Genomic DNA, 25,437 nt, shown 5'->3' with positions numbered 1-25,437 from the left:
GTAAAAACAAAACTATCATTTATTGTGTTCATGTGTTCTAGGTGCTATGCTAAACATTTTATGTATGTTATCTCAAGTAATCCTCACAATCACCCTGAAATGTAGGTATTAGGTTTATCACTATTCTTTATATGAAAATATGAAAGCTCAGAAAAGTAAAATAATCTGCCTGATGCTACAGAATAATTGTTGGAGTAAACCTTAATTGTTAAGCTATAACTGACTACATCTTAAACTGAACAGAGACCAAAAACCCTAAGCTTGTACTAATAGTTGGAAGTGTTGAGCAAAAAGAGAATATTTCTACAGCTGTGATGACATATATGATTAGCATTGGATCACAATGATTTTCCAACATTAGAAAGGAACCACCTCACATCTCTGATGAGGTTTCTCTTTAGAAACCAGGTATCTAGGTTAAAACCAAATACGGATGCTTCCCATCTCATACCGTTAGTTGAGCAGCACTGAGAGAGGTAGAAGACACCATGGGCCAAGGTGGAAATCCAGCATAACAGCTATCTGGATCTATGTTCAGTCCATACCACAGAGAAGGCCCTGATAAGACAGAGATGCTGCTTGTGCCTTGCTCCCCTCCCTTCTAACTTTTCAGGACCAGTCCTAAAAGAATGTAGGATTATGGCCAAAGTGTCTATACCAAAAAGTTTCATCAACAGCACTGTATTTTCACAAAAGGACAAAATGACAGGCTTAATGCACTAGATCCAATAACACTTTAAGAAATTAATGAGAATTCCAGTATTTAACAAAATCCGTATTTCTCAACACATTTTTGCTAAGACAATTCTCACTGTCAGATGTGAAGCAAACCTGGCTCCTGCCCACTAAATGCTGGTAATATCTTTTAGTCACCAAAACAACCAAAACTGCCCTCCTCCTATGGTACCTGATGAGAACCACTCCACTCATGAAGCCGGAGGAGTCGCATATCCATGCGGATCCCAGTCTTTCTCAACCTCCTTCTCAAAATTTTCACAAAGAATGTAGCCTCAGAGGCAAGTAGGCCCAAAAGTACCCAGGATTTTAATATATACCCGAACATTTTGGGGATGGGTCTGAGATTCCTACTTCATCTTAAAGCCTACTGAGTTTCTTTCTAATGGTAGAGTTCAATTGCAGTTCCATTGGTTCCTTCTGCAACTTAGCCACACTGAGAAAACATTTATTGCAGGGGTGCCTGGGTGGTTCAGTTGGTTAAGCGACTGCCTTTGGCTTAGGTCATGATCCCAGGGTCCTGGGATCCAGCCCCACATTGGGATCCCTGCTCCTCGGGGCGCCTGTTTCTCCCTCTCCCTCTGCCTGCTGCTCCCCGTTTGTGCTTTCTCTCGCTCTGTCAAATAAATAAATAAAATCTTTAAAAAAAAAATTTATTGCAGATGGGTCCTGAGGTATGACATCTGAAGACAATCAGAAATTTGAAGTACAAATTAGTCTGATCAAAGCATGTTCATCTTTTCTGAAATTGTCGCTCCATTTGTGTCAAATACTACTGCAAGTCTCAGTCTAGCTTGTTACCTGGCACTGGTGTGCCCAACCTTTGGGTCTGTCTGAGACGGGTTTTCTAGAATGTGGGATTTTGAGTACTAAACCCAGGACAGCCCCAGGCAAACTGGGATGGTTGTCATCATACCCGGCACTCAAATATTTGTTGAATGAAAAGACAAATATGACTCCACAGAATATGTGACACTTCAAAACTGAGAAATCAGTAGTTTCCAGTTGTCATTTATTAAATTTTTCTGTCTTTTAACTCAAAAGTCTGTATTTCCTTGAACAAAATCAGCAATGTTCTCAATTTTTCCTCTTATCCCTTTAAGTTCTTTATGTTCAGATGTCGGTAACTAACAAGCAGATGACAACATAATTTATATCTCCAGGCTGACCTCTCCTTTTGAGTTACAGACTCATATATCCAACTGCCTACTTGTTATCTCTACTTGAATGGTTAACAGTGTATCAGTTATAATCATCCAAAAGAGGAAGTAGTGATTTCTCCTGGCATCTGCTACACTCCAAGATTTCTCAATCTGAATTAATGGTTACTTGCATCCACTTAGATGCTCAAACCAAAGCCTAGTAGTATCCGATTCCTTCCTTTCCCTTGTGCCCCACAATCAATTCATCAAGTCCTGCAGGCTCTGCTTAAAAAAAAAAATTCTCGATGCCTCTACTTTTCCCCCATCTCCACTGCCAACAGTCTTTAATTCAACAAATGTTTACTGTGTGCCTCAATGTATTCTAGGAGCTAGCAAGAGGGGACAAAAAGATAAAAGGCTCTGCCCTCACGGAACCATTTTCAAACCATTTTTGTTTCTCCTTTAGGCTGATAAAAGCTTTCTAACTGGTCTCCCTGCTTCATCTCTTGCCCCCACCCCAGAACATCCAGAACATTCACTTTACAACAGCTAAAATATTATTCCATACCTAGAACCTTCCTATGGTTTCCCATCTCACTTAGAATGAAGTCCAAGTCTTTATCACAGTCCTCAAAACCGCACACCCTGGATTCTGCTGGCCTGTGTAGCTACTTTCTGTGCCAAAGCTAATCCTGCTAGAAGTCTGTTGCATATGTGAATCCTTCTATTTGAGGTACTCTTACCTGAGGGCTTCAGGTACCTGAAATGCTTCTTTTCATTTAGGTCCCAGCTCAAATATTATCTCCTGAAAGGCCTTCCCTAACCACTCATTCTTACGTAGCTGCCCACCTCTACAGTTGCTTTTTATATCACCATGCCGTATTTTCCTCTTTGCACTCATCTTTGCTTTCATGTCTACTGTTTGTCTAACCTATTAGAACCAGGCTCCATGTGAGATGGGATCTATTTCTCTAGTTCACTACTATACCCTTCAGGGCCTGGAACAGAATCTGGGGAGAAAAGCAGAGAGGCAGGAAGGAAAGTACTTCTTATGGCAACTCAGCAGATCTCTTTAACAATTTCTATAGCCTTGACATTTCTGACTGCTATGGACTACCGTGTATCCACAACCTGGTTCAAGTTCTTTCAGTATTCCATAAACTAAAAATGGTTAAGCATATATACATAAAGAAAATTGACAATATTGATAACTACTTTCATTGTGTCATAAAATTAAGCTATGTACTGGGGCGCCTGGGTGGCTGAGTTGGTTAAGCGGCTGCCTTCGGCTCAGGTCATGATCCCAGAATCCTGGGATCAAGCCCCACATCAGGCTCCCTGCTCAGTGGAGAGCCTGCTTCTCCCTCTCCCTCTGCCTGCCTCTTTGCCTACTTGTGCTCTCTCTGTCAAATAAATAAAATCTTTTAAAAAAAAATTAAGCTATGTACAAGATTCCAGAAGATGAAAACACCAAACTTTTATTTTGATTAAAAAACAAAAAAACATATTGAGATTCTTCTCTTCTGTCACAGAAGAAATCCCTTACATGTGGCAACTGAACTCAGCTTTTCTGTATTTACTCTTTTCATTTCTTACTGGAGACGGACGGCTAGATCCTACTAGAATTCGTGTGTACTTACAAATCAGATTTTTGCTAAAAGTCTAAAATGACCCACAATTTGGTCTTTGGGTTGTATGTCTGACCTCCCTGTTCTAAAGGATTAAAACTTGTAAGAATTTTCCCTGTGGGAGAGTTGTTATATTTTACTGTGATTTTAAAATATATTTACTGTGACTTTTAAATGTCTAATAGGTGAAGAAGTAACTAGTTCTGCAGATTTCCAAAATGATCCATTAATTTAAAAATATTATCTTATTTAGATAATTATCCATCAACATTATAATAAATTCTTTATACATGAACGGGGGAGAAGAAACCCTTCAACTTACCTCTTCAAAGCCCATTTCAAATAAACATTCAACAGCTCCTCTGACAGGTAAGAGTCTAGTAGAAAAAGCTGTGTTTCCAATCCGGATAGATCTATATTTTTCATCATTAGGGTTTCTGATTTAAATAGAAAAAGTTTGATTATCTATAACAATTTATACTTTCCACAGTGTTTTTGCACTTTTTACATTTTATATTGGCTACACTGCTACAAGGTATTATAGTTCCCAACTTTAAAGAAATAGGAAGCACAGCCCGGAAAAACAGCCTGATTCTGTGATTCTTACCTCAATATACATTTACTACCACCTTACTGTTTAATTTCATAGCTGATAATATTAATGCTTCCATAAGGGAAACCCATGCAACATTTTCATTCTGTGCTGTTAAAGCCACATACCTTTATGAGTTTTTAGGTTGCTAAGAAAAAAATCTAGGTAAGCTCCAGACATGGGTGTAGGTTTTGCCTATTTTGTTCTGATGGATCTCAATCATCACGAATGGTGCCTGATGCATAGATGATAGTTAATAAATACTTGTGAAATGAATGAATAAAAAAACCTAAGAAGCTATATAAAAATGGATCACAGTTCCTCAAACACTTTACCTCTGACAAATACAAACCCAGGTATACCTTAGAGTCACTTGATTTTCTTTCTTCCCTAGACCAATGATTGCTTTTACTCTTAAGTTCTGTTTCAGCTTAAGATACATTTTTGTCACAGCCAATTTTTTTTTTTACCATGATTAAGATTTTGAATAGCATACATGGGATGAGACCAGCATATGAAAGGCTTTGAGATTTTTAATAACCTTGATAAATCAGAAAGGCTGTTTAAAAAATCAGAAAAAAATACAAGGTTAAGATAATCACAGTATTGGGGCACTTGGGTGGGGCTGTCAGTTAAGCGTCTGCCTTTGGCTCAGGTCATGATTCCGGGGTCCTGGGATCGATGTCGGGCTCCCTGCTCAGCTCAGCGGGGAGTCTGTTTCTCCCTCTCCCTGTGATCCTCCTCCCTGCTCATGTTCTCTCTCAAATAAATTAATTAAAAAAAAAAAAGAATCACAGTATTACACTCAAAAAGCCTTCAGAACATAATTAGGATGATGAGTAATTTTTTTTTTTTTAAAGATTTTTATTTATTTATTTGACAGAGAGAGAGATAGCGAGAGCAGGAACACAAGCAGGGGGAGTGGGAGAGGGAGAAGCAGGCTTCCTGCCGAGCAAGGAGCCCGATGTGGGACTTGATCCCAGGACCCTGGGATCATGACCTGAGCCGAAGGCAGACGCTTAACGACTGAGCCACCCAGGCGCCCGATGAGTAATTTTTTAATAAGATTTTATTTATTTATTTGTCAGAGAGAGCACGCACAAGCAGGAGGAGTGGCAGGCAGAGGGAGAAGTAGGCCACCGCTGAGCAAGGAGCCTGATGGGGGACTCAATCCCAGGACCCAGGGATCATGACCTCAGCCAAAGGCAGACACTTAACCGAGCCACCCAGGTGTCCCGATGAGTAGATTTCATATCTGACACAAACCCCCTCACAATAGTAATGGCTTCTATTAGCACTATTTTAAGAAGGATTCTGAGGCTGTGTCAGGGTCCATAGGAAGGAGTGCTGAGGCCATCTGCCTGGGGTATGGAATGGGGATGGTGGACAAAGGCTAGCAACTCATTAACCATTCTTGTCCTAATTTAATTGTGGAAATTTCAACATATTTCACATTTGTTTTCCATCAAGCAACTCTCTATTGCCAAACTGTCATAAATACATGAATCTGCTTTAAACTTTTCCTTAATTTCAAAAATTATGCAAGTTTATTACAGAATATTCAGAGATAAAGCTCTAAAATAGTGTTATTCAGAATGTCCACAGACTGGTGCCCATCTATAAACTTCTTGCTAGTCATTCATGAGAAGTGCAGAAATTGAGACTACTCAGCAATTTTTCTAACAATTTGATTTGCCATGAAATTTTTATTGTACTTTACAAAGTTATAGATCCACAAAAAATTGGAAATTAAAAACAAAAACACTGTTCTTCAACACAGGTCTTTTGAGCATCACAGGTGGTTGAAAAACACAAAGAAAAATATATGCTCTATTCTTTTATTCTGTGTTTTAAATGAGTTTCTCAACCTTGGCATTGTTGACATTTGAGGTCTTTGCTGTAGGGGACTGCCCTGAGCACAGCAAGATAATTAGCAACCTGGCTTTTATGCCACATTATATTGTAAGTGTGCCTCCTTTTCTTACCACTTAAACAAAAAACATTAAACTATACAATACTCCTACATTTATCAATGCCAGTTATAGATAAATGAAGCATCTTTTCATGATATTCAACACATTTCACAGGGTCATAAACATCAGTACCACCAGGATGATATAATCTACTGGTGCAAAACTGCCTGATCTTTTTTTTTTTTTTAACCTATTTTTTCCCCAATAGCTTCCCGATTTTTACATGATCAAAGTCTTTCTCTGGCTCTAATTTTCTAGTTTTTCCTCCCTCTTTCACCACTGTTTAAAAATTCTTATAAAACCTAGACTAGTTGATCTGATACAGCTTATTATTTTGATACATGTTTCAAAGTAAATCATGGTCTAGTCTAGTCAGCAATTTTCTACCTTTTAACATCTATGGGCCTTACGTACCATTTATCTGTTTTTCTCACTAAAAACATAATGCAAACAAACAAACAAAAAACCCCAAAAAACCCAACAGTAATGTCCAGTTACTCAAATCCTATCTTCCTCTTTTTAAATATGTTGGGCACACCAGCCATAGTACTGAACACACAATAGTGCCAAAAGTTCGTCCTGAAGCCCTCACAGGCTTAGAGAACTGGGCCATAAAGCCATTAGAGCTCAAATCCAACAGATCCTATTTCCTACCCTTGGAAAAGTACCACTTTCTAAATCTCTGGCTTCACTGCATCATCCCAGCGCATCCACCATCCTTGAACTCATTACTATTCTCCTTATCTTGCAGTGTCTAAAGTACCCCTAAGGATCACCTTTATTTTTGCTTCATTTTCTTCTTCCATTAACTTAATTTCCTGTGCAGACTTTTCTCAAATATTTTTTGCTGTAATTCTTCAATGTGCAATGTTTCTACCTCTGCTGACCCTTAACTATTTCTGCAACTTGTAATATTTATCTTGCTTGTTAGCAATAATTTTGCACCCTTTTTTTTTTTTGGTTGTTTGTTGGATGATGTTGAAAGAATGGGACCTTGAACGGGCAGCAAAATGTTCTGACCCACTCACCACCACTTTGAACATATTTTGGTGTCTTCCTAGTTGTCTTACCCCCTAGTTGTCTTTGTTTTTACAACTGAATGGTAGAAAAAAGTCATGCTTTTCACCTTGAAAGTTATAATCGACCATATAATTAAGATTTTAAGACACACTGGGGCACCTGGGTGGCTCAGTCAGTTGAGAGTCCGGCTCTTGGTTTCAGCTCAGGTCATGATCTTGGAATCATGGGATTAAGCCCCATGTTGGGCTCTGTGCTCAGCATGGGGTCTGTGTGGGATTCTTTTCCTGTTCCTTTCCCTTCTGAGCCCCAGCTCCCCACCCCCGCTCTCTAAAATAAATTAAAAAACAAAATCTTTAAAAAAAGATTTTTTTTTTTAAAGATTTTATTTATTTGAGATAGAGAGCGTGCACATAAGCAGGGGATATAGCAGAGGAGGAGGGAGAAGCAGGCTCCCTGCTGAGTAGGGAGCCCTATGCAGGGCTTGATGAAGGGCTTGTTCCTAAGACCCTGGGATCATGACCTGAGCCAAAGGCAGACACTTAACTGACTGAGCCACCCAGGCACCCAAAAAAGATTTTAAGACATGTAGCTTCCTACTGAGATCACAGACTCAGAAAAAAGAAAAACTTAAATGTTTCTATTTCAGAATTTCAGAAATGCTGATAATTAAATATATCTAACCATTTACTAGCCCTCTACCTCTTTAGAATGCATAATCTCAGAAAGGGTTTACATAAATGGAAATTTAGTACATGAGAGATCCTATAATCTTGTATTTTTATTACTAATCAAAAAGGTGGTTTGTAGGCCATTTAAAAAAATGTTTCTAGGGGCGCCTGGGTGGCTCAGTCGGTTAAGCGACTGCCTTCGGCTCAGGTCATGATCCTGGAGTCCCGGGATCGAGTCCCGCATCGGGCTCCCTGCTCAGCGGGGAGTCTGCTTCTCCCTCTGACCCTCTTCCCTCTCGTGCTCTCTGTCTCTCATTCTCTCTCGCAAATAAATAAATAAAATCTTTAAAAAAAAAAATGTTTCTAGTACTTCTGAAAATCTATCATTCTGAGATACATGTAAATTTTTCAAAAACATCTTTAGAACCATCTGGGAACCATCTCTGGCTCTAACTCTACCATTCTATATAGCTGACAAAAAGGGAAACATACACATAATCTAGCTTGTTCAACATGAAAAACTGAATAATGGTAACAACAGATAACATGTGTGCCTTCATTCCTCTTTTGCAACAATCCTATAATGCAGGCATTTTTCTTTCCTCTTAAAAATGAGGAAACTGAAACCCAGAGACTTTACATAAATTGCCTATAACCACACTCCTAGGAAATGGTTGACTGGGATTTAAATGCACTGGTCTTACTACAAAGCTTACATACTCCCCACCATACAATATGCCAACAAACTCACCAATCCTCTCTAAATTTCTCCAGTTGTCAACAGTCACCTAGATTAGAAACCTGAAGTTATTTGGGTTATTTTGTCTCCTCTCTTTACCGGCTCTACTCCTTGCATTCAGTCATCAAGAACTGCCAATCCCTGCCTCTGATAGTTCTTTCTCTATTCTATCCCCATTTATGCTTATGATTACTGTAATAGCTTCACAAATGAAACCCATGCCTTGTGTCTTCTTACATCATTATTCTACATGAAACTCCTTCATGTTTCTCTTTGATTCTAGAAAGTACAATCATTTTCTTTTGCCTCTTATGTCAAATATATGTTCTCTGCTATTCCATGAACCCATCCCATCTTACCAAACCTCCATTCTCAAAACTCTGCCACACTAGGTCCCTGGACTATCTCCAGACATAAACATGTAACTGCTTGAACACTGTCTTCCAATTGTTCTCTAGATTTTATGCTGTGGCTGTTTTCCATACTTGCGTCTTTCTCCTAAACATATTTATTTTCTTGGAAGAAACCACTTTCCGTTTTTGGCCCTTCCCAATCATATGCAGTGCAGTTTGTAACCAATAACTGTGTGCAGTTTGCAAAGGAAATTAGTGGAACATCAAACATATTTTTTAAAGAATTAAAGGAGCTAATTATCTAAGGAACACATGTGGAATGCTAGTCAAACTATTATAAACTTTGCAAAGTAGATATTATTGAGGACAGCTCATCTTTATCTAAAAGTCAGTGAACTAAAAAAAAAGTAAAAAGTTCAAACCCATAGCATATTGTGCATGCAAATTAGCTTATGTTTTATTCTATAATTTCATTGGCTTTATAACTCTTAGTTGGGGAATAGGTAAACATCACCTGAAGGAGAAATTTGAAATGTAATCAAAGGTATTATCTTCACTTGAGTGCAGTGACAAGCATTGCTGTTAAAAACAAAACAAAACCTACTAATGAAATTCTCATTTCAGCATTCATTTCATAAAATACTATGTCAAACCCTGAGGCAGGAACAAGATATATCAAGACAACATCCCTTACACAGTCCCTTATCTCTAACACTGATTGATTTCCCAAAACAGCAAAAGGAACAGAAACCTTGGTTTTTTTCTACTCTTAAATAAGTTAGTTCAACAGATTTGTAAGATAGTGTAGCTAGAGATCAAGAAGAGATCGGGGCTTTTCTGTTAAGAGGTTAACAACTCACTGGACTTAGAAGTGTAATAAAGCGTGTTTTCTAACTTCCTGAAGCCTAAAGGAGTTTTAATTCTAATATAAGAGCAGGGACTACTACTATTATATGCACAACTCTGAGATATTATAGGTTAGGGTTTAGACCACTGTAATAAAGTGAAAATTACAGTAAAGCAAGTCAAATGAATTTTTAAAATTTCCCACTGCATATAAGTTATGTTTATACTATACTGTAGTCTATTAAGTCTTTAATAGCATTATGTCTTAAAAAATTGTACACATACCTTAATTAAACATACTTTAATGCTAAAAAATGCTAACTACCATATGAATTTTCAGTGAGTTGTATTTTTTTTTTTAAAGATTTTATTTGTTTGACAGAGAGAGACACAGTGAGAGAGGGAACACAAGCAGGGGGAGTGGGAGAGGGAGAAGCAGGCTTCCCACGGAGCAGGGAGCCCGATGCGGGGCTTGATCCCAGGACCCTGGAATCATGACCTGAGCCGAAGGCAGACCCTTAACAACTGAGCCACCCAGGTGCCTCGAGTTGTAATCTTTTTGCTGGTGGAGGGTTTGCCTCAATATTGATGGTTGCTAAAGGTTGGGGTGGGTGTGGCAATTTCTTAAAACAAGACAGTAAAATCTGCCACATCAATTGACCCTTCCTTTCATGAACAATTTCTCTGTAGCATGCAATGCTGTTTGATAGAACATCTTTCAAAATTGGACGCAATCCCCTCAAACCCTGCTGCTGCTTTAGCAACAAAGTTTGTTATATTCTAAATTCTTTGTTGTGATTTCAACAATCTTCACAGCATCATCACCAGGAGTAGATTCCATCTCAAGAAACCACCTCCTTTGCTAATCCATAAAAAGCAAGTCCTCATCCATGAAAGTTTTATCATGAGATTGCCGCAATTTAGCTGTATCTGTAGGCTCCACTTCTAATTTGAGTTCTCTTGCTATCTCCACCATATCTGCAGTTCCCTCCTCCACTGAAGTTTTGAATCCCCCAAAGTCATCCATGAGGATTGGAATCAATTTCTTCCAAACTCCTATTAATGTTGATGTTTTGACCTCCTTCCATGAATCACAAATGTTAATGGCATCTAGAATGGTGAATCCTTTCCAAAAGGTTTCAACCTACTTTGCCCAGGTCCATCAGAGGAATTATTATCTATGGCAGCTATAGCTCTGCAAAATGTAAATGTTAAAATAAAAGACTTCAAAGTCCAAATGACTCCTTGATCCATGGGCTGCAGAATGGATGCTGTGTTAGCAGGCATGAAAACAACATTATATCATTGTACATTTCCATCAGAGCTCTTAGGTGACCAGGTGCATTGTCAATGATGGATGATGTGCTATCACCCAGGCTTTGTTTCTTCCATTTATAGAGTATAGGCCAAGTAGATTTGGCATAATTCTTAAGGGCCCTAGGATTTTCAGCATGGTTAATAAGCACTGACCTCAACTTAAAGTCACCTGCTGTATTAATCCCTAACATAAAAGTCAGCCTGTCCTTTGAAGCCAGACATTGACTTCTCCTCTCTAGCTATGAAATCTTTGATGGCATCTTCTTCCAATCGAAGGCTATTTGGTCTACACTGAAAACCTGTTGTAGTGTAGCCACCTTCATGAATCATCTGAGCTAGGTCTTCTGGATAACTTGCAGCTTCTCAGCAGCACTTGCTACTTCACCCTGCTCTTTTGTGTTATGGAGACAGCTTCTTTCCTTAAACCTCATGAACCAACCTCTGCTAGCTTGCAACTTTTCTTCTTCAACTTCGTCACCTCTCTCAACCTTCAGAGAACTGAAGAGGTTAAGGCCTTGCTCGGGATTAGGCTTTGGTTTTTAGGAGAATGTTGTGGCTGGCTTCATCCTCTATCTAGACCACTAAAACTTCTTCCATTAGTAGCAATAAGGCTCATCATTTGTGTGTTCACTGGAGTAGCACTTTTAATCTCCTTCAAGAACTTCTCTTTTGCATTTGCAACTTGGCTGTTTGGTACAACAGGCCTAGCTTTTGGGCTATCATGGATTTTGACGTGCCCTCCTCACTAAGCTGAATCACTTCTAGTTTTGGACTTACAGTGAGAGATGTGCACCCCTTCCTTTCACTTTAACACTTAGGCCACTGCAGGGTTATTGATTGGCCTAATTTAAATTATTATTGTGTGTCAGGACACCAGGAGGCCTAAGGAAAGAGAGGGACAGGAGAAGGGCCAATGGGTGGAGCAGTGAGAACACACACAGCATTTATAGATTAAGTTTGCCATCTTATGTGGGTGCAGTTGGTGCATCCCAAAACAATATTAACATCAAAAATAACTGATCACAGGATAAAGAAGATGGAGTATATATATACAATGGAATATTACTCAGCCATAAAAAAAGAATGAGATCTTGTCATCTGTAACAACATGGATGGATCTAGGTGGCATTATGACAAGAGAAGTCAAACAGAGAAAGACAAATATCATATGATTTCACTTATATGTGGATAAAAAAACAAAAAACAGAATCAAACACATAAATACAGAGTACAAATGATGGCTGTGGGGGCGGAGGGGGGAGTGCGGGATGGGCAAAATAGGTGAAGGGGAGTGGGAGATACAGGCTTCCAGTTATGGAATAAGTCACTGGGGCACGGGGGTGCCTGGCTGGCTCAGTCAGTAGAGCATGTGACTCTTCATCTCGGGGTCATAAGTTCAAGCCCCACATTGGGCACTGAGCTTACCAAAAAAAAAAAAAAATGTCATGGAGATAAAAGATACATATAGGGAATATAGTTAATGGTATTATAATAGAACTGTATATGACTGATGGTAACTACACTTGTGAGCACAGTATAATGTACAGACTTGTGGAATCACTATGTTGTACTACTGAAACTAATGTAACATTGTGTGTCAACTCTATTTCAATTAAATGAAAGAGCTCACTGATCACGGATCACCATAACAAATACAATAATGAAAAAGTTTGAATATTACAAGAATTACCAAAATGTGACACACAGATACAAAGAGAGCTGTTGGGAAAAATGGCACCAACAGACTCGCTCAACACCACAAACCTTCAATTTGTAAAAAAAACCCCCAAAAAACCAAAAACCAGTATTTGCAAAGCACAATAAAGTGAAGAGCAATAAAACAAGGTATACTTGTACTTAACTAAACAAGGGTAGTTTTTCATATCATCTTCAATTATGAGTTCCAGACTCCTAATTCCCTTTTTAGATAAAAACTTTTCAAGATCAGAAACATAAGCCATAGGAAAGACTGTAACATGAACTGAAAGCAAGGTTTCTTCTATGAGTTTGATAAATATTCATAATGGTGATTCTGATGCCAAGTCATTATTTGCATGCAAAGGTTTTCCTTCCTCAAAACACCTTGATCTTAGATTTTGGGTTTCACTAGATTAAAAGCAGAAGTGAATCCTATTACAAGGCCACTTCCCTTTTCTGAATAATGGGGTTTAAATAGTTTGGTGGCTTTCCAGGTTGGAGGTCTCAGGTCATAAGATCTGGAGGACTCAGCTTATGAGTTCATTCACGCAGAGTCCATTGGCATCCCTGTGCTTTGAAGAGCTGTTAGACCTCACAGGGTAGAGGTGAGTTGAGAAGATGTCACAGAGGAGAAAGGCAGTCTCCACATAGGTCACAATTGTGTAGCTGTGTACACGGCACATGCTGCACATCCCTTATAGCATTTGGTGGATAATAAAGGTTCATTTTTCCTTCAATTTACTTTTAGAATCCTTAATGTTACCTCTATGAACAATATATTGCCATGAACAATGAAATGCCATGGGTTAAAACACCACACTTGTAACTAGTGTCTCTAAAATTGGGTCACATCAAATCTATAACCTTGAAACTAAGAATTTCCTTTTAGACTTCATGCCAATATACCCGCCACTTAGAAGAACAAGTGCATCAGGGGGTGAGGTGGGAGAAAGAACCTAGATAGTAATCATGGTGACCTGATAAATGAGATAACCCCACTCAAGTACCTGGCACCCGGAGCTCCTTTAACCTAGGTTCCATTTCCCTCCCCCACACAAGCCACTACATGATTTGATCTAAGAACTGAAGTGGATAATAATTCAAAATGAATAATCCAAATTGCCTCCCAATTCCCCAAACCTGTAAGGTCCCTTAAGAATCTACAAGTGTAGGGCGCCTGGGTGGCTCAGTTGGTTAAGCGACTGCCTTCAGCTCAGGTCATGATCCCAGGGTCCTGGGATCGAGCCCCGCATCAGGCTCCTCGCTCTGCGGGAGGCCTGCTTCTCCCTCTCCCACTCCCCCTGCTTGTGTTCCCTCTCTTGCTGTGTCTCTCTCTGTCAAATAAATAAAATCTTTAAAAAAAAAAAAAAAAAGAATCTACAAGTGTATTTTGCTCACAAGAGAATGAAACAAATTACTCTCAGCCAAAGTAATCTTCACTAATTCTTATTTAAACGGTCACGTTGAAAAGCAGAATACAGGTATTAAGAGAAAAATTGTAACTTTAATATGGTTAATAATATTTCAATCAACAAAAGTGGGCAGGAAAAGACCATAAAAATGTAAAAACCCCACCACTTCAGTAGTAGTATGCTTTAATATTAAGGTATTCACAAAACGTTGGGGGGGTGGACATTAAAGCATACTACTACTGAAGTGGTGGGGTTTTTATAGACGAACTTCTCATAACCCTGCGACTAAGGCACTATGTTCGGGAAAATCCACGCAAAGGGAATGAGACGCTGTTACCATTTCTGTGCTGACATTAAGACAGTTAACGCGACCGGAATCAAGTGTTTAGGGCACGCCTTCTCACCTCCCTCCGCGTGCGCCATGCCCGCGACCTCCAGTTCACCCTAGAGGACCCCGACATTAGGTGCCAAGGCACAAGTGCAAAGAAACTTACTCTTCTCGGGAGGGAGTGGCCCGGCCGGGTCTCGAGGTCCCTGGCCGGTGGGCTCCGATTCTGAGCCGGGGCAAGGCTCAGGCGCCGGTCCCTCCTGGCCTCGCCACCCTTCGGGGCCCGAGCCGGGCGCCCCTAAACCCAGGCCAACCAGGCGCCCCCTCACCGCCCGCGGTGGCACCCCGTGCGACTCCTCAGCCCCGCACCTGAGGATGTTGTCCGCATAGGTGAGCAACAGCTTGGAGGCCTCCAGAAAGGTCTCCGGGGTGTTCTGGCACAGCTCGGCCACGGCCGGGGACGCGGAGCCCGACGCACTGCCCAGCGCCGCTGCCGCCATGCTTGAGCGCCCGCGGCCGTCGCCGCCCCTCGCGCGCCGCGTCCCGCACTGAGCAGGCGCTACAGCGCGCGGCCTCCGGTGCGGCGAGCCGGGAGGGGCGTGGCGCTCTCCCCGAAGGTGGGGGGGGTGGCGGGGAGGGGCGGGGGACTGGTCTGGAGGGGCGGGGGCGGCCCCAGCCAGGCGGGCTGGGTGGGGGCGCTCCGGGAGGTTGGGGGTTTGGACCTGGAGGGACTGGGGCCTCGTCGCCAGGGCCTCGGGGCTTCGATCAGAAAGAAGGGGCGGGGTGCTTGGTTGTCAGGGCCCGGGGGCTTCAGCGAGGAGGGGAGGGAGATGCTGGCCCGTTTGTCCCAGAAATCCGCTCCTTCCACGCCCTAGGGTGGGCTTAGATTGATCCAGCCACGAAGGTGGGGAAACCCCGTAGTACAACCACCCCTTTTCCCCCAAACAAAACAATCTTATAGCTTCCTCTTCGCAAATTGCCAGGTGTTCCTAGATACGTGTGGATGAAAAGACCCCAGAAGGAAGGAGCAACAAATGTTTACAACCAAACGGGTGTCTGTATACTCTGCTGGGTTTCTGGTGTATAGATTCTTTTTAGAATTAGATGAATGATTGAAAAATCTTTTTCATAAGTACCAGTTCAAATAGTATGATGTCTCTGTAAAGAAGTAGTTTTCAAACCAAAGGTTGCAAAGTAGTGGGTTGTGGACTCAATTTACCGTGTAGTGACCAGCATAAACCTACATACCGTAAGGACAGAATAGAATAACATTGGGGGGGGGGGGGTGGCAGTAAAAATATGCATCTCACATAGTAAGGGTAGGTATTATTTTGTGACTTTGTATCACAGGTAGCCATCATGTCATTAATGTCCTTTATTCCTTTTAGAAGATGAATCCTAACTTCTTTAATCCATTCTCTGCCTCACCATGTCCTTGAAAGTGTACTTTACCAATGGCTTCCTTCTTTGCAGACATACCTTTCAAACCTCAACAAATATTTTTCTTGACCTTATGTTTTTAAGGTAAGTTATTTGCATAAGTAGCTTATTTAAATGTTCTTGATGACTTAATCTTCTGTTTGCTTCTTAAATTTGAAGTTTTCTTTCAGTATCTCAGAGCAAGACCTTGAACTATGCCATCTGCTTCAATTACCATTCATCTGCTAGATATGTGGGAAAAGTTTTTAATATGTAGGTTTTTGGACCAGCTTCCAAGACTAGTGTGTTTAACTGACAGTATGTTACTAGCAGCTGTAATTAAAATTTTCAGTGACTTAACACAAGAGAAATTTCTTTTTTGCTCACATAACAGTTTAAAAAGCAGGTGTCACAGACACCCGGTGGCTCAGTCAGTTAAGTGTCTGCCTTCCACTCAGGTCATGATCCTGGGGTCCTGGGATCGAGTCCTGTATCAGGCTCCTTGCTCAGCGGGGAGCCTGCTTCTCCCTCTGCCTGCAGCTTCCCCCGCTTGTGACCTCTCTTTCTCTCTCTGATGAATAAATAAAATCTTAGATAAATAAATAAAAAGCAGGTGTCATTAGTCAATGGGCAACTTTCCTCCATGTAATGACTCAGGCTCCCAGGCTCCTTCCATCCTGTAGACTAGAGGTCAAAAAACATTTTTTTGTTGGGCCAGATTGTAATGTTTAAGGCTTTGTGGCCATAGGGTCTCTGTTTCAACTCTTTAATTCTGCTTCTGCACTTGTAGTTCTGTAGACAGTACTCTGATATTAATGGACATGGCTGCATTCCCATGAAACTGTTTACAAAAACAGGCAGCCTGCTGGATTTGGCCTGTAGTTGGCTAACTCCTGCCATAGAGCCTCAGAGACTTCTGCATTTAGTAAGTGGTTGGGCAAAAAGAAGGCATACCTGCTTCTTAACCACATGGGCCCAAAATGACATACAGCATTTTCTCTACCATATAATTGGAGAAAATGAAGCCCCATCTAGATAAAAGAGGGAAGGCTGGGAAATGTAGCCCCTAGCTGGACATGTACTACCCACAACTCTAAAGGATGGAAAGGTGTGGGGAAGGGGGCCTAGAATTATAGCTAGCTGTCTCTAACCACAAACTATATTCATCTTAATTTGAGTTTCTTTTTTCACATTTATTTATCCCTATAATAGCTTAAAGTTATTATACACTATATAGTATTTTGACTTTTTTTTTAAAGTAACAACACTTTTTTTTTTTCAAATAAATTCTTAGGAAGAAACCCAGTATATAGAAAACACCAACGTGGAGATGCTCTAGAATTGAAGCCGGTGGGGGGGGGGGGGGCAGGCAGGAGGGACAGAATGCCATCAGCTTAGCCTGTCTCTTGACAGAGATAATGGCCACCAGGCATCTTTGTGGGGAGCATGCAAGCACAGTGTGAAAACCAATGCCATAGAGTTAATACTGTGATAATAATGCACAAGTCTAAAAAATCATAGAAATCATCATTTTGAGGGTAATTTAGTAAGTTATTTTAAATCACCTGAAATTTAAATCATTCCAAATTACTGTTTACCAATATTCCTGTTGAAGTTCTTGAGTAAATACCATCTCTCTTGGATATCACCATTTATGCAGCTGTTAAGAGGGCTTATTATAAGGGACTTTGACTCATTCTTTTCCCTGTCTGCTTCTTCCACTAAGTTGAAAATATTTTTTTAGTTCCTTTAGAAAAGTTGAAGATAGTAGGCTACTCTTAATCTCTTTATACTTTAACATCGCTTCAACTAAAGGTTGTTCTAGTTTTACATCAGCATTGAACTTTCCGTTGTTTTATTTTTTTTCCTCCAAAATAATTTTTTTTTAGGATTCCAGCTTTATTAAGCACACCATCATTAGAGTTGACACATGGTGGCACTATTCTTAAATGGAATAGAAAAAAGAAATAACCCATTAAATTTCCCCAGGATCAGTTTTGACATAAAAAAGAAAACACTGACCTCAGTGAAGACTGTAACAGGAGAAGGGGTGAAGCCTTTTAGGAACTGGTACGGTGATTCACTATTGTGTGATTGCATTAAGTGATTAACCAACAATTATTTATTGAGCACCTGTTGTGTACAAAGCAGTCTGATGAAGGACATAAGGGATTTTGAATCTAGTAGGAAAGACTGAACTGATGATCATAACTTACACACAGGCAGCCCTTGAATTGATGAAATAAAAAAGTTACTGTGAAAAGAAAAAAAAGTCATTGGTAAAAAAACACACAAAGCAGTGTATATATACTAACCAATAGAAGTATATCTGTTTATTCATTCATTTCATAATTCAGTCATTCACCAAATATTTATGAAGTGGCTACTACAAGCCTGGCACTGTGCTAGGTACTGTGAAGCAGTGAAGTAGATAAGCATTGGCCCTGCTTTCATGGAAATCATGAGTTTACAGCCGTGGTTAAATCAGCATCAGCATCACCAGCAAGGAATACGGTACTAAATCATTTTTTGGCTATTGGAGTATCATAGATATTCTTACCCCTTTCCAAATCAAAGGAAAGGAGATCAGAGGTAGAAATAAAAATGAAATGACTTTTTGGTGGTTTTACTTTTCTACAAGATTTTAATTGATTTGTCACTTCTTATCCAAGGTAATCTTGTGATATTACAAAAGAAAAAACACCACATTAAAACTGTTTCATAGGAGTTTGGGTTCAAAAGAATATATTGTAGGTCTTTTCACACTGTAATTTCAACATATTGCAAACAATGAAAAGGGACAGCAAGGCTGGATATTTCTCACAAGTTTTAGTTATTTTATAACCACATGTTTGTTTAATTCCTCTTAAATTAACTCTCTAGTTAATGAATGAAGGTCATGCTAAGAAGTGACTGAATAGGCCTTGGATCAAGGAAGACTCAAGGTCATACTGTGCTTTCCTAAACTACTTTATGGAAAGTACATTTCCAAACTCGTTTAAATTCAGTACTAACCAGGAAAAGCTAAGCTTGACCAAAATTCTTCTCTAGAGCTGGGAAAGAAGGCAGAGCACTCATAAACAATTGTTTCATGGGGCGCCTGGGTGGCTCAGTCCTTAAGTGTCTGCCTTTGGCTCAGGTCATGATCCCAGAGTCCTGGGATCCAGCCCCACATGGGGCTCCCTGCTCCGCAGGAAGCCTGCTTCTCCCTCTCCCACTCCCCCTGCTTGTGTTCCCTCTCTGTCTCTCTCTGTCAAATAAATAAAATCTTAAAAACAACAACAACAACAAAACAATCATTTCAAGACACACTGTCCAGAAAGAAACAAATATGGCTGGGAGGATCAGATGCAGTTTACATCGCCAATCCTTTATCTAAAAAAGAAAAAGGACACAAACCTCATACCTGGGAGAGCATGTGAGCAACGGATGGTCATCTAAATAAATACCTTGCTGTTCTTTTTTTTTTTTTTATTATTTCATGTTATATTTTTCCCTTTATAGATTCACAGATAACTCTGAACAAATGAAGTTATTGTATTTTTTAGACACTTAGAAATAAATGTTTACAATCTCTGTTTTGTTTCCATTTTTGTTAGACATTGTGCATGGCATTTTTGAGCCCTGCCCCAGATCCAACAATATTTGTTTATTGTAGAAAAGACACCAAATAAGACTAGACAAAAATGGGGGAACTTCACAATCATTGTACATCCCTACAGATCTTAAAATAAGTAAGTAAGTAAATAAATAAATGTATACACACACGTATTTTACAAGGTATATATATTTTGTAACCTGTATCTCCTAACATGGTCTCGACCTCTTTCCACATAATATTCACTTACGAAATTATTTTAAATGGCTGCGCAGCCTTTAGTTGTACTACAAAATAACCCATTTCCTGATGTTGGGCACTTTGGTTAGTTCTACTTTACTATTATAAACAACTTTGGGAGGTACAGTAATAACTTTAAGGCTACAGTAATTTCCTTAATTCTTCCCAAGGATTTCAGTAGAATATGACAGCGTCCCTTCTCCCAGCAGATGGAAATATAAGGACATCATTACCCCCTCCCCTCCCCCCCCAAATCTTTTTCTGATGGGCAAAAAAACTATCTCCTCCGTCCTGTGCACGTTCTTGATTATCATCGTCACTGAAGTCGCACGAGGGCCGTTCCCTCCCGCGCAACCTGAGCCTCACCGTCTCCCGCGGTCTGACCTCTACCAAGGTGACGCGAAGGAAGGGCCACCGGCCGCACCCGGCTCAGACGTAACGCGTGCGTGCGCGCGCGCATGAGCGGACGTGCGTGTGCAGACGGCGGCTGCGCGGGCGGCCCGAGGCCTGGTGAAGGTATCAGCTGCTTGCTACGCTTCTCCTTCCGCTTCTCCACCGCCAGATCGGGTGGGGGTTGGATCGGAGAAGGGGAGTCTGGTGACCTGGGCCTGGTTTCTTTTCCTCTCGGCGTGCTTTCTTCGGGGGTGGGGGGCGTGGGGGGGTGTGGTGCTTGGGAGGCGCTGTGGGAGTTGGCCACGCCCCCTCACTCCCAAACCCCGCCCCTGGGTTAAAACCCTAATTAGCTCCACGTTTTGAAGATCAATAACGTTCACTTACCCCTACCTCAAAGAATAGGCCCTGAAGTGTCTTTTGTGTCACTGGCACCAGAAATACCACTTAGCCTGAGGCCTCAGTAATCCTGAAAAAGGATGCTTTCTGCAGTCCATAAAAAGCTGGGAGTGCCTTTATATTTTTCATGGTGTAATTCTATTGTGGTGAATTGAATGAATCATCATTTCACCTCTTTGTCTTGGAATGTCTGAGGGTACTTACAGTCTAAAAAGGGAACTCCAAACAGTTGGTTTGACGATAAGTATAAATTAAAGTGATGTTAACGTTATTTTCCCTGTGTTCGTTGACAGCTCACACCGAGCCCCTGAAAGTTTTCGGCTATTGTTTCTTAGTCCTATCAGCTATTTAAACGACAGTGATTACCTCCTGAACGTGTTGTGATCTGTTACAGGAATGTGTTTCTGATCATCTGAATCTCAACCATGTTGTCAAACTGCTTGCAAAATTTATTAAAAATTACAAGCACTCATCTATATTCAAGATTATGCCAGCGATTATTAGGAAGTAGAAGGTTTTTCGGAACTGTGCCAACGTTCAAATTTTGTAGGCGGGTCGTCATTACAGGCATTGGCTTAGTGACTCCTCTGGGTGTTGGGACTCAGCTGGTCTGGGATCGTCTTATCCGAGGAGAGAGTGGAATTATTTCACTGGTCGGTGAGGAGTATAAGAATATCCCTTGCAGTGTTGCTGCTTATGTGCCAAGAGGTTGTGATGAAGGTCAGTTCAATGAACAAAACTTTGTGTCCAAATCCGATATCAAGTCCATGTCTTCTCCCACCATTATGGCCATTGGGGCTGCAGAGTTAGCCATGAAAGATTCTGGCTGGCATCCTCAATCAGAAGCTGATCAAATGGCTACCGGAGTTGCAATTGGCATGGGAATGGTTCCTCTTGAAGTTGTTTCTGAAACTGCTTTGATGTTTCAGACAAAAGGTTATAGTAAAGTCAGCCCATTCTTTGTCCCTAAGATTCTGGTCAATATGGCAGCAGGCCAGGTCAGCATTCGATATAAACTCAAGGGCCCCAATCATGCGGTGTCTACAGCCTGTACCACAGGAGCTCATGCTGTGGGAGACTCTTTTAGATTTATAGCCCGTGGTGATGCTGATGTGATGGTGGCTGGAGGTACAGATTCTTGCATTAGTCCTTTATCTCTTGCTGGGTTTTCCAGAGCCCGTGCTCTGAGCACAAACCCTGATCCTAAGTTGGCATGTCGACCATTTCATCCAAAGAGAGATGGTTTTGTAATGGGAGAAGGTGCAGCTGTGCTGGTGCTGGAAGAATATGATCATGCTGTTCAACGAGGGGCCCGGATCTATGCAGAAGTTTTGGGCTATGGACTCTCAGGTGATGCTGGTCACATAACTGCGCCTGACCCTGAAGGAGAAGGTGCCTTAAGGTAAAGACTTGTTTTGTTTTTAAAAGATTTATTTACCTATTTGAGAGAGAGAGAGAGAAAGAGCATGTGTGGGGGAGGAGCAGAGGGAGAGGAGAGAGAATCCCAAGCAGAGTCCACGCCAATCCCATGATCCCAGGACCCCAAGATCACAACCTGAGCTGAAACCAGGATCCACTCACCCAAAGGCCGTTCAACCAGCTGCGCCACCCAGGTGCCCCAAGACTTGTTCTATTTAAAATATTTCTTCAAATAAGACATTTTATTAGACTTTCAAATTGGGGAGTCCAATATAGTAGTATCTGCCCTTGGTGTACAGTATCTTTGATGTTTTTCCATTTTAGACTAGACAAAATGGTTTTGAATTCTTTGCTTTAACATGTTTGAAAGATTTGAAACCATTTGAACATCCTTAACAAACATTGGATTTTAGTTAAGGCCTGTAAAGTTGTGAAGAGGGCCATGTGTGTCTTTGCCAATTTTTCATACTTCCAGTTGTGCTTAACAACTGTCAGAGTGCTCGTTCCCACAGTCCTCCTCTTTGGCCCTTCATCAGACTCAGACAGTAAAGTCAACCCTTCTAGTTGTGTCTGGTCTCTCTGCCATTTCAACAGGGTTCTGCTGTTATTAAAACAGTACTTTCTAACTTTTCACTAACCAGGGATTCTGACTCTAGGCCTGGGGTGGTGCTAGAGATTCTGCCTTTCTAACAAGCTCCCATGATGCTGATGCTGCTGGTCTGAGGACCACAATTTGAAAAGCAAGTTGATATTGCAGAAGAGATAGTTAAAAAAAAAAAAAAAAAAAAATCCCTGTTAATGTGTTAGCTAATAGGTTAGCTTGCTTAGATCATATTATGTTTTTTGTTTTTTTGTTTTTTTTAAATAATTCTTTTTTTTTTTTTTTTTTAAAGATTTATTTACTTGACAGAGAGAGAGACAGAGAGAGAGGGAATACAAGCAGGGGGTGTGGGAGAGGGAGAAGCAGGCTTCCCACTGAGCAGGGAGCCCGATACAGGGCTTGATCCCAGGACCCTGGGATCATAACCTCAGCCGAAGGCAGACGCTTAACGACTGAGCTACCCAGGCGACCCTAAATAATTCTTATTTATTTATTTGACAGAGAGCGAGCGAGAGAGAACAAGCAGGTGGAATAGCAGGGAGAGGGAGAAGGAGAAGCAGGCTCCCTGCTGAGCAGGGAGCCCGATGCAGGACTCGATCCCAGGACCCTGAGATCATGACCTGAGCCAAGGCAGTCACTTAACCAACCGAGCCACCCAGGCGCCCGATCATACTATGTTTTAACCAGTTAACTTGACCAAGAGTTGGCAAACCTTTTCTGTAAAGGGACAAATAGTATTTTCAGCTTTGTGGGCCATAGGGTCTCTGTCACAATTATTCAAATCTGTCTTCTAGTGTGAAAGCAGCCATAGACAATACAAAATGAATGGATGTACTCCAGTGAAAGTACAGTTGACCTTTGAACAATGCAGGGGTCAGGGGCACTGGCCCACCGTGCAGTCAAAAATCCATGTATAACTTTTGACTCCTCCAAAACTTAACTACTAATAGGCTATTGTTGACAAAAAGCCTTCCTGATAACATAGTCAACGTACACGTATTTTGTGCATGTATTATATACTGTTTTCTTACAAAAGGTAAACTAGAGAAAAGAAAATGTTATTTAGAAAATCATAAGGAGGAGAAAATACATTTACAGTACAGTAGTGTAAAAAATCCACATGTAAGTGGACCCACACAGTTCAAACCCATATTATTCAGGGGTCAACTGTGTTTGTAAAAACAGGCATCTGGCCAGGGCCATACTTTACTGGCCCCTGAATTATGCTTTTGAGTTTTAGTAAATAATTGCTGGTGCTAGAAGTGTCAAACAAAGTAGCCAGCTACATGAAGAACTAGTTATATTTAGGCGAAACCCTTCATCACACTTCAGATTATACCCTGAGCTGCCTCTTAAGGACATATATGCAACCCAGAGATCAGGAGCTAAAACAGAAGGTGTTGACATTCATGATGTTTTCGGAGATTCTTCCAGAGCAGTGTTTTATTTTTGGATTTGTTTGTTTTTTGGCTTGGCGTTGTATTTCATTGATTTAGAATTCTTAAAGCCTAAATAGAATTTTGAAAGGTTATTTGAAGCACCAAAGTAATGGTGCAGACATCTTTAGATTATTGGGAAGTATGCCAAGTTTTATATTTAAATGTGAGAAAAAATTAAAACACGGTTATAAAATTTTTCTCCACATTTAGAATCACTACACACACACACACACACACACAATGCACACCCCACTGATAAAAAATTCCTAGAAGAAAAACTGTTCTAGGCTTGAGTCAACATGGTTTTTCCCCAGGGAAAAATATCAGTTCAAATAAATGGAAATACATTTTGTTAGAGATTATAAAACCTATAGGCCTGTGTATTTATCTCATGGTGTTGAATCAGTCCAGGGTACTGGGGTGACTCATTATTCCTGTGCAGGTGGCATTCTAACTCCTATGGTAATCCAAGTTGGGGTTCTGTTATTAGAGGAAAGGAGTCTCTTCATCCAGCATATATGTTTATTTCTTTCTCATAAGCCATATAAGGACTCCTGTGTTCGAATTAAACTTAGTTCTGATAAATTTGTTTCCGTATTTTATTAGATGTATGGCTGCAGCTGTAAAAGATGCAGGTGTGCAACCTGAAGAGATATCCTATGTCAACGCACATGCTACTTCCACCCCATTGGGAGATGCTGCTGAAAACAAAGCTATCAAACATCTTTTCAAAGACCATGCACCTGCCCTTGCAGTTTCTTCAACTAAGGGAGCCACGGGACATCTGTTGGGAGCTGCAGGGGCGGTTGAGGCAGCTTTTACTGCTCTGGCTTGTTATTATCAAAAACTACCACCTACTTTAAACCTGGATTGTACAGAACCAGAATTTGATCTCAATTATGTTGCACTAAAGGCACAGGAATGGAAAATTGAGAAAAGACGTATTGGACTCAGCAATTCCTTTGGTTTTGGTGGTACTAATGCAACACTTTGTATTGCTGGCATGTAGGACAAATCATTTGTAATTAAACATTGATATTTAAAAAATATTATGAACTATATTAAGTGGAGAAGTAAAATGTTTATATAAATATATCAATATGATCAATCTGTATATCATTCTGTATCAATACCCATATACCCTTTATCTGTGTCAGGGTTTCTCAGCCCTGCCACTATTGATATTTTGGACAGGATAATTCTTTGTTGGGGTAAGGGGAGCTGTCCTATATATTATAGGATGCTTGGCAGCATCCTCATCTTTACCCATTAGATTCCAGAAGCACGGTCTTCTCTAGTTGTGACAACCAAAATGTCTCTAGACATTGCCAGGTATTTTCTGGCTGGTGAAATAGTCCCCATATGAGAACCACTGATCTCTATTTTCCTAATACTCTAGGTCACACAGCTCTTTGATGTTTCACCTGCACTTGTCTCTTCCACAAACATTTGGTGAGTAGCTGCTCTGTGCTAGGCAAGGT

General features: G+C 40.7%; 2 protein-coding genes across 5 annotated transcripts in view; one reads left to right on the top strand and one right to left on the bottom strand.

The window, feature by feature from the left end:
- The window catches only part of NGLY1 (N-glycanase 1), a 57,321-nt gene extending 42,337 nt beyond the window's left edge, over positions 1 to 14,984 (bottom strand). For all 4 annotated transcript variants that reach the window (XM_034993554.1, XM_034993563.1, XM_034993572.1 and 1 more), the window contains exons 1-2: positions 14,821 to 14,984; positions 3,828 to 3,942 (exon numbers count right to left, since the gene is read on the bottom strand). In XM_034993554.1, coding sequence (XP_034849445.1) covers positions 3,828 to 3,942; positions 14,821 to 14,951 — 246 coding nt within the window. In that variant the 5' untranslated portion in view covers positions 14,952 to 14,984. The remainder of the gene's footprint in view (positions 1 to 3,827; positions 3,943 to 14,820) is intronic.
- A 5,156-nt stretch (positions 14,985 to 20,140) lies between these two features.
- OXSM (3-oxoacyl-ACP synthase, mitochondrial) lies at positions 20,141 to 25,017 on the top strand. The gene is made up of 3 exons (XM_034993542.1): positions 20,141 to 20,224; positions 20,791 to 21,899; positions 24,563 to 25,017. Exons 2-3 carry the CDS (start codon positions 20,923 to 20,925, stop codon positions 24,963 to 24,965), a joined length of 1,380 nt encoding a protein of 459 aa, XP_034849433.1. The 5' UTR covers positions 20,141 to 20,224; positions 20,791 to 20,922; the 3' UTR covers positions 24,966 to 25,017.
- Positions 25,018 to 25,437: the final 420 nt, after the last annotated feature.

This window comes from Mirounga leonina, unplaced genomic scaffold (genome assembly GCF_011800145.1).
Source record: "Mirounga leonina isolate KUSES-001 unplaced genomic scaffold, KU_Mleo_1.0 Mir_115, whole genome shotgun sequence".
NCBI classification, from domain to species: Eukaryota; Metazoa; Chordata; class Mammalia; order Carnivora; family Phocidae; genus Mirounga; species Mirounga leonina.
This window is presented reverse-complemented; position numbering and strand designations above follow the sequence as displayed.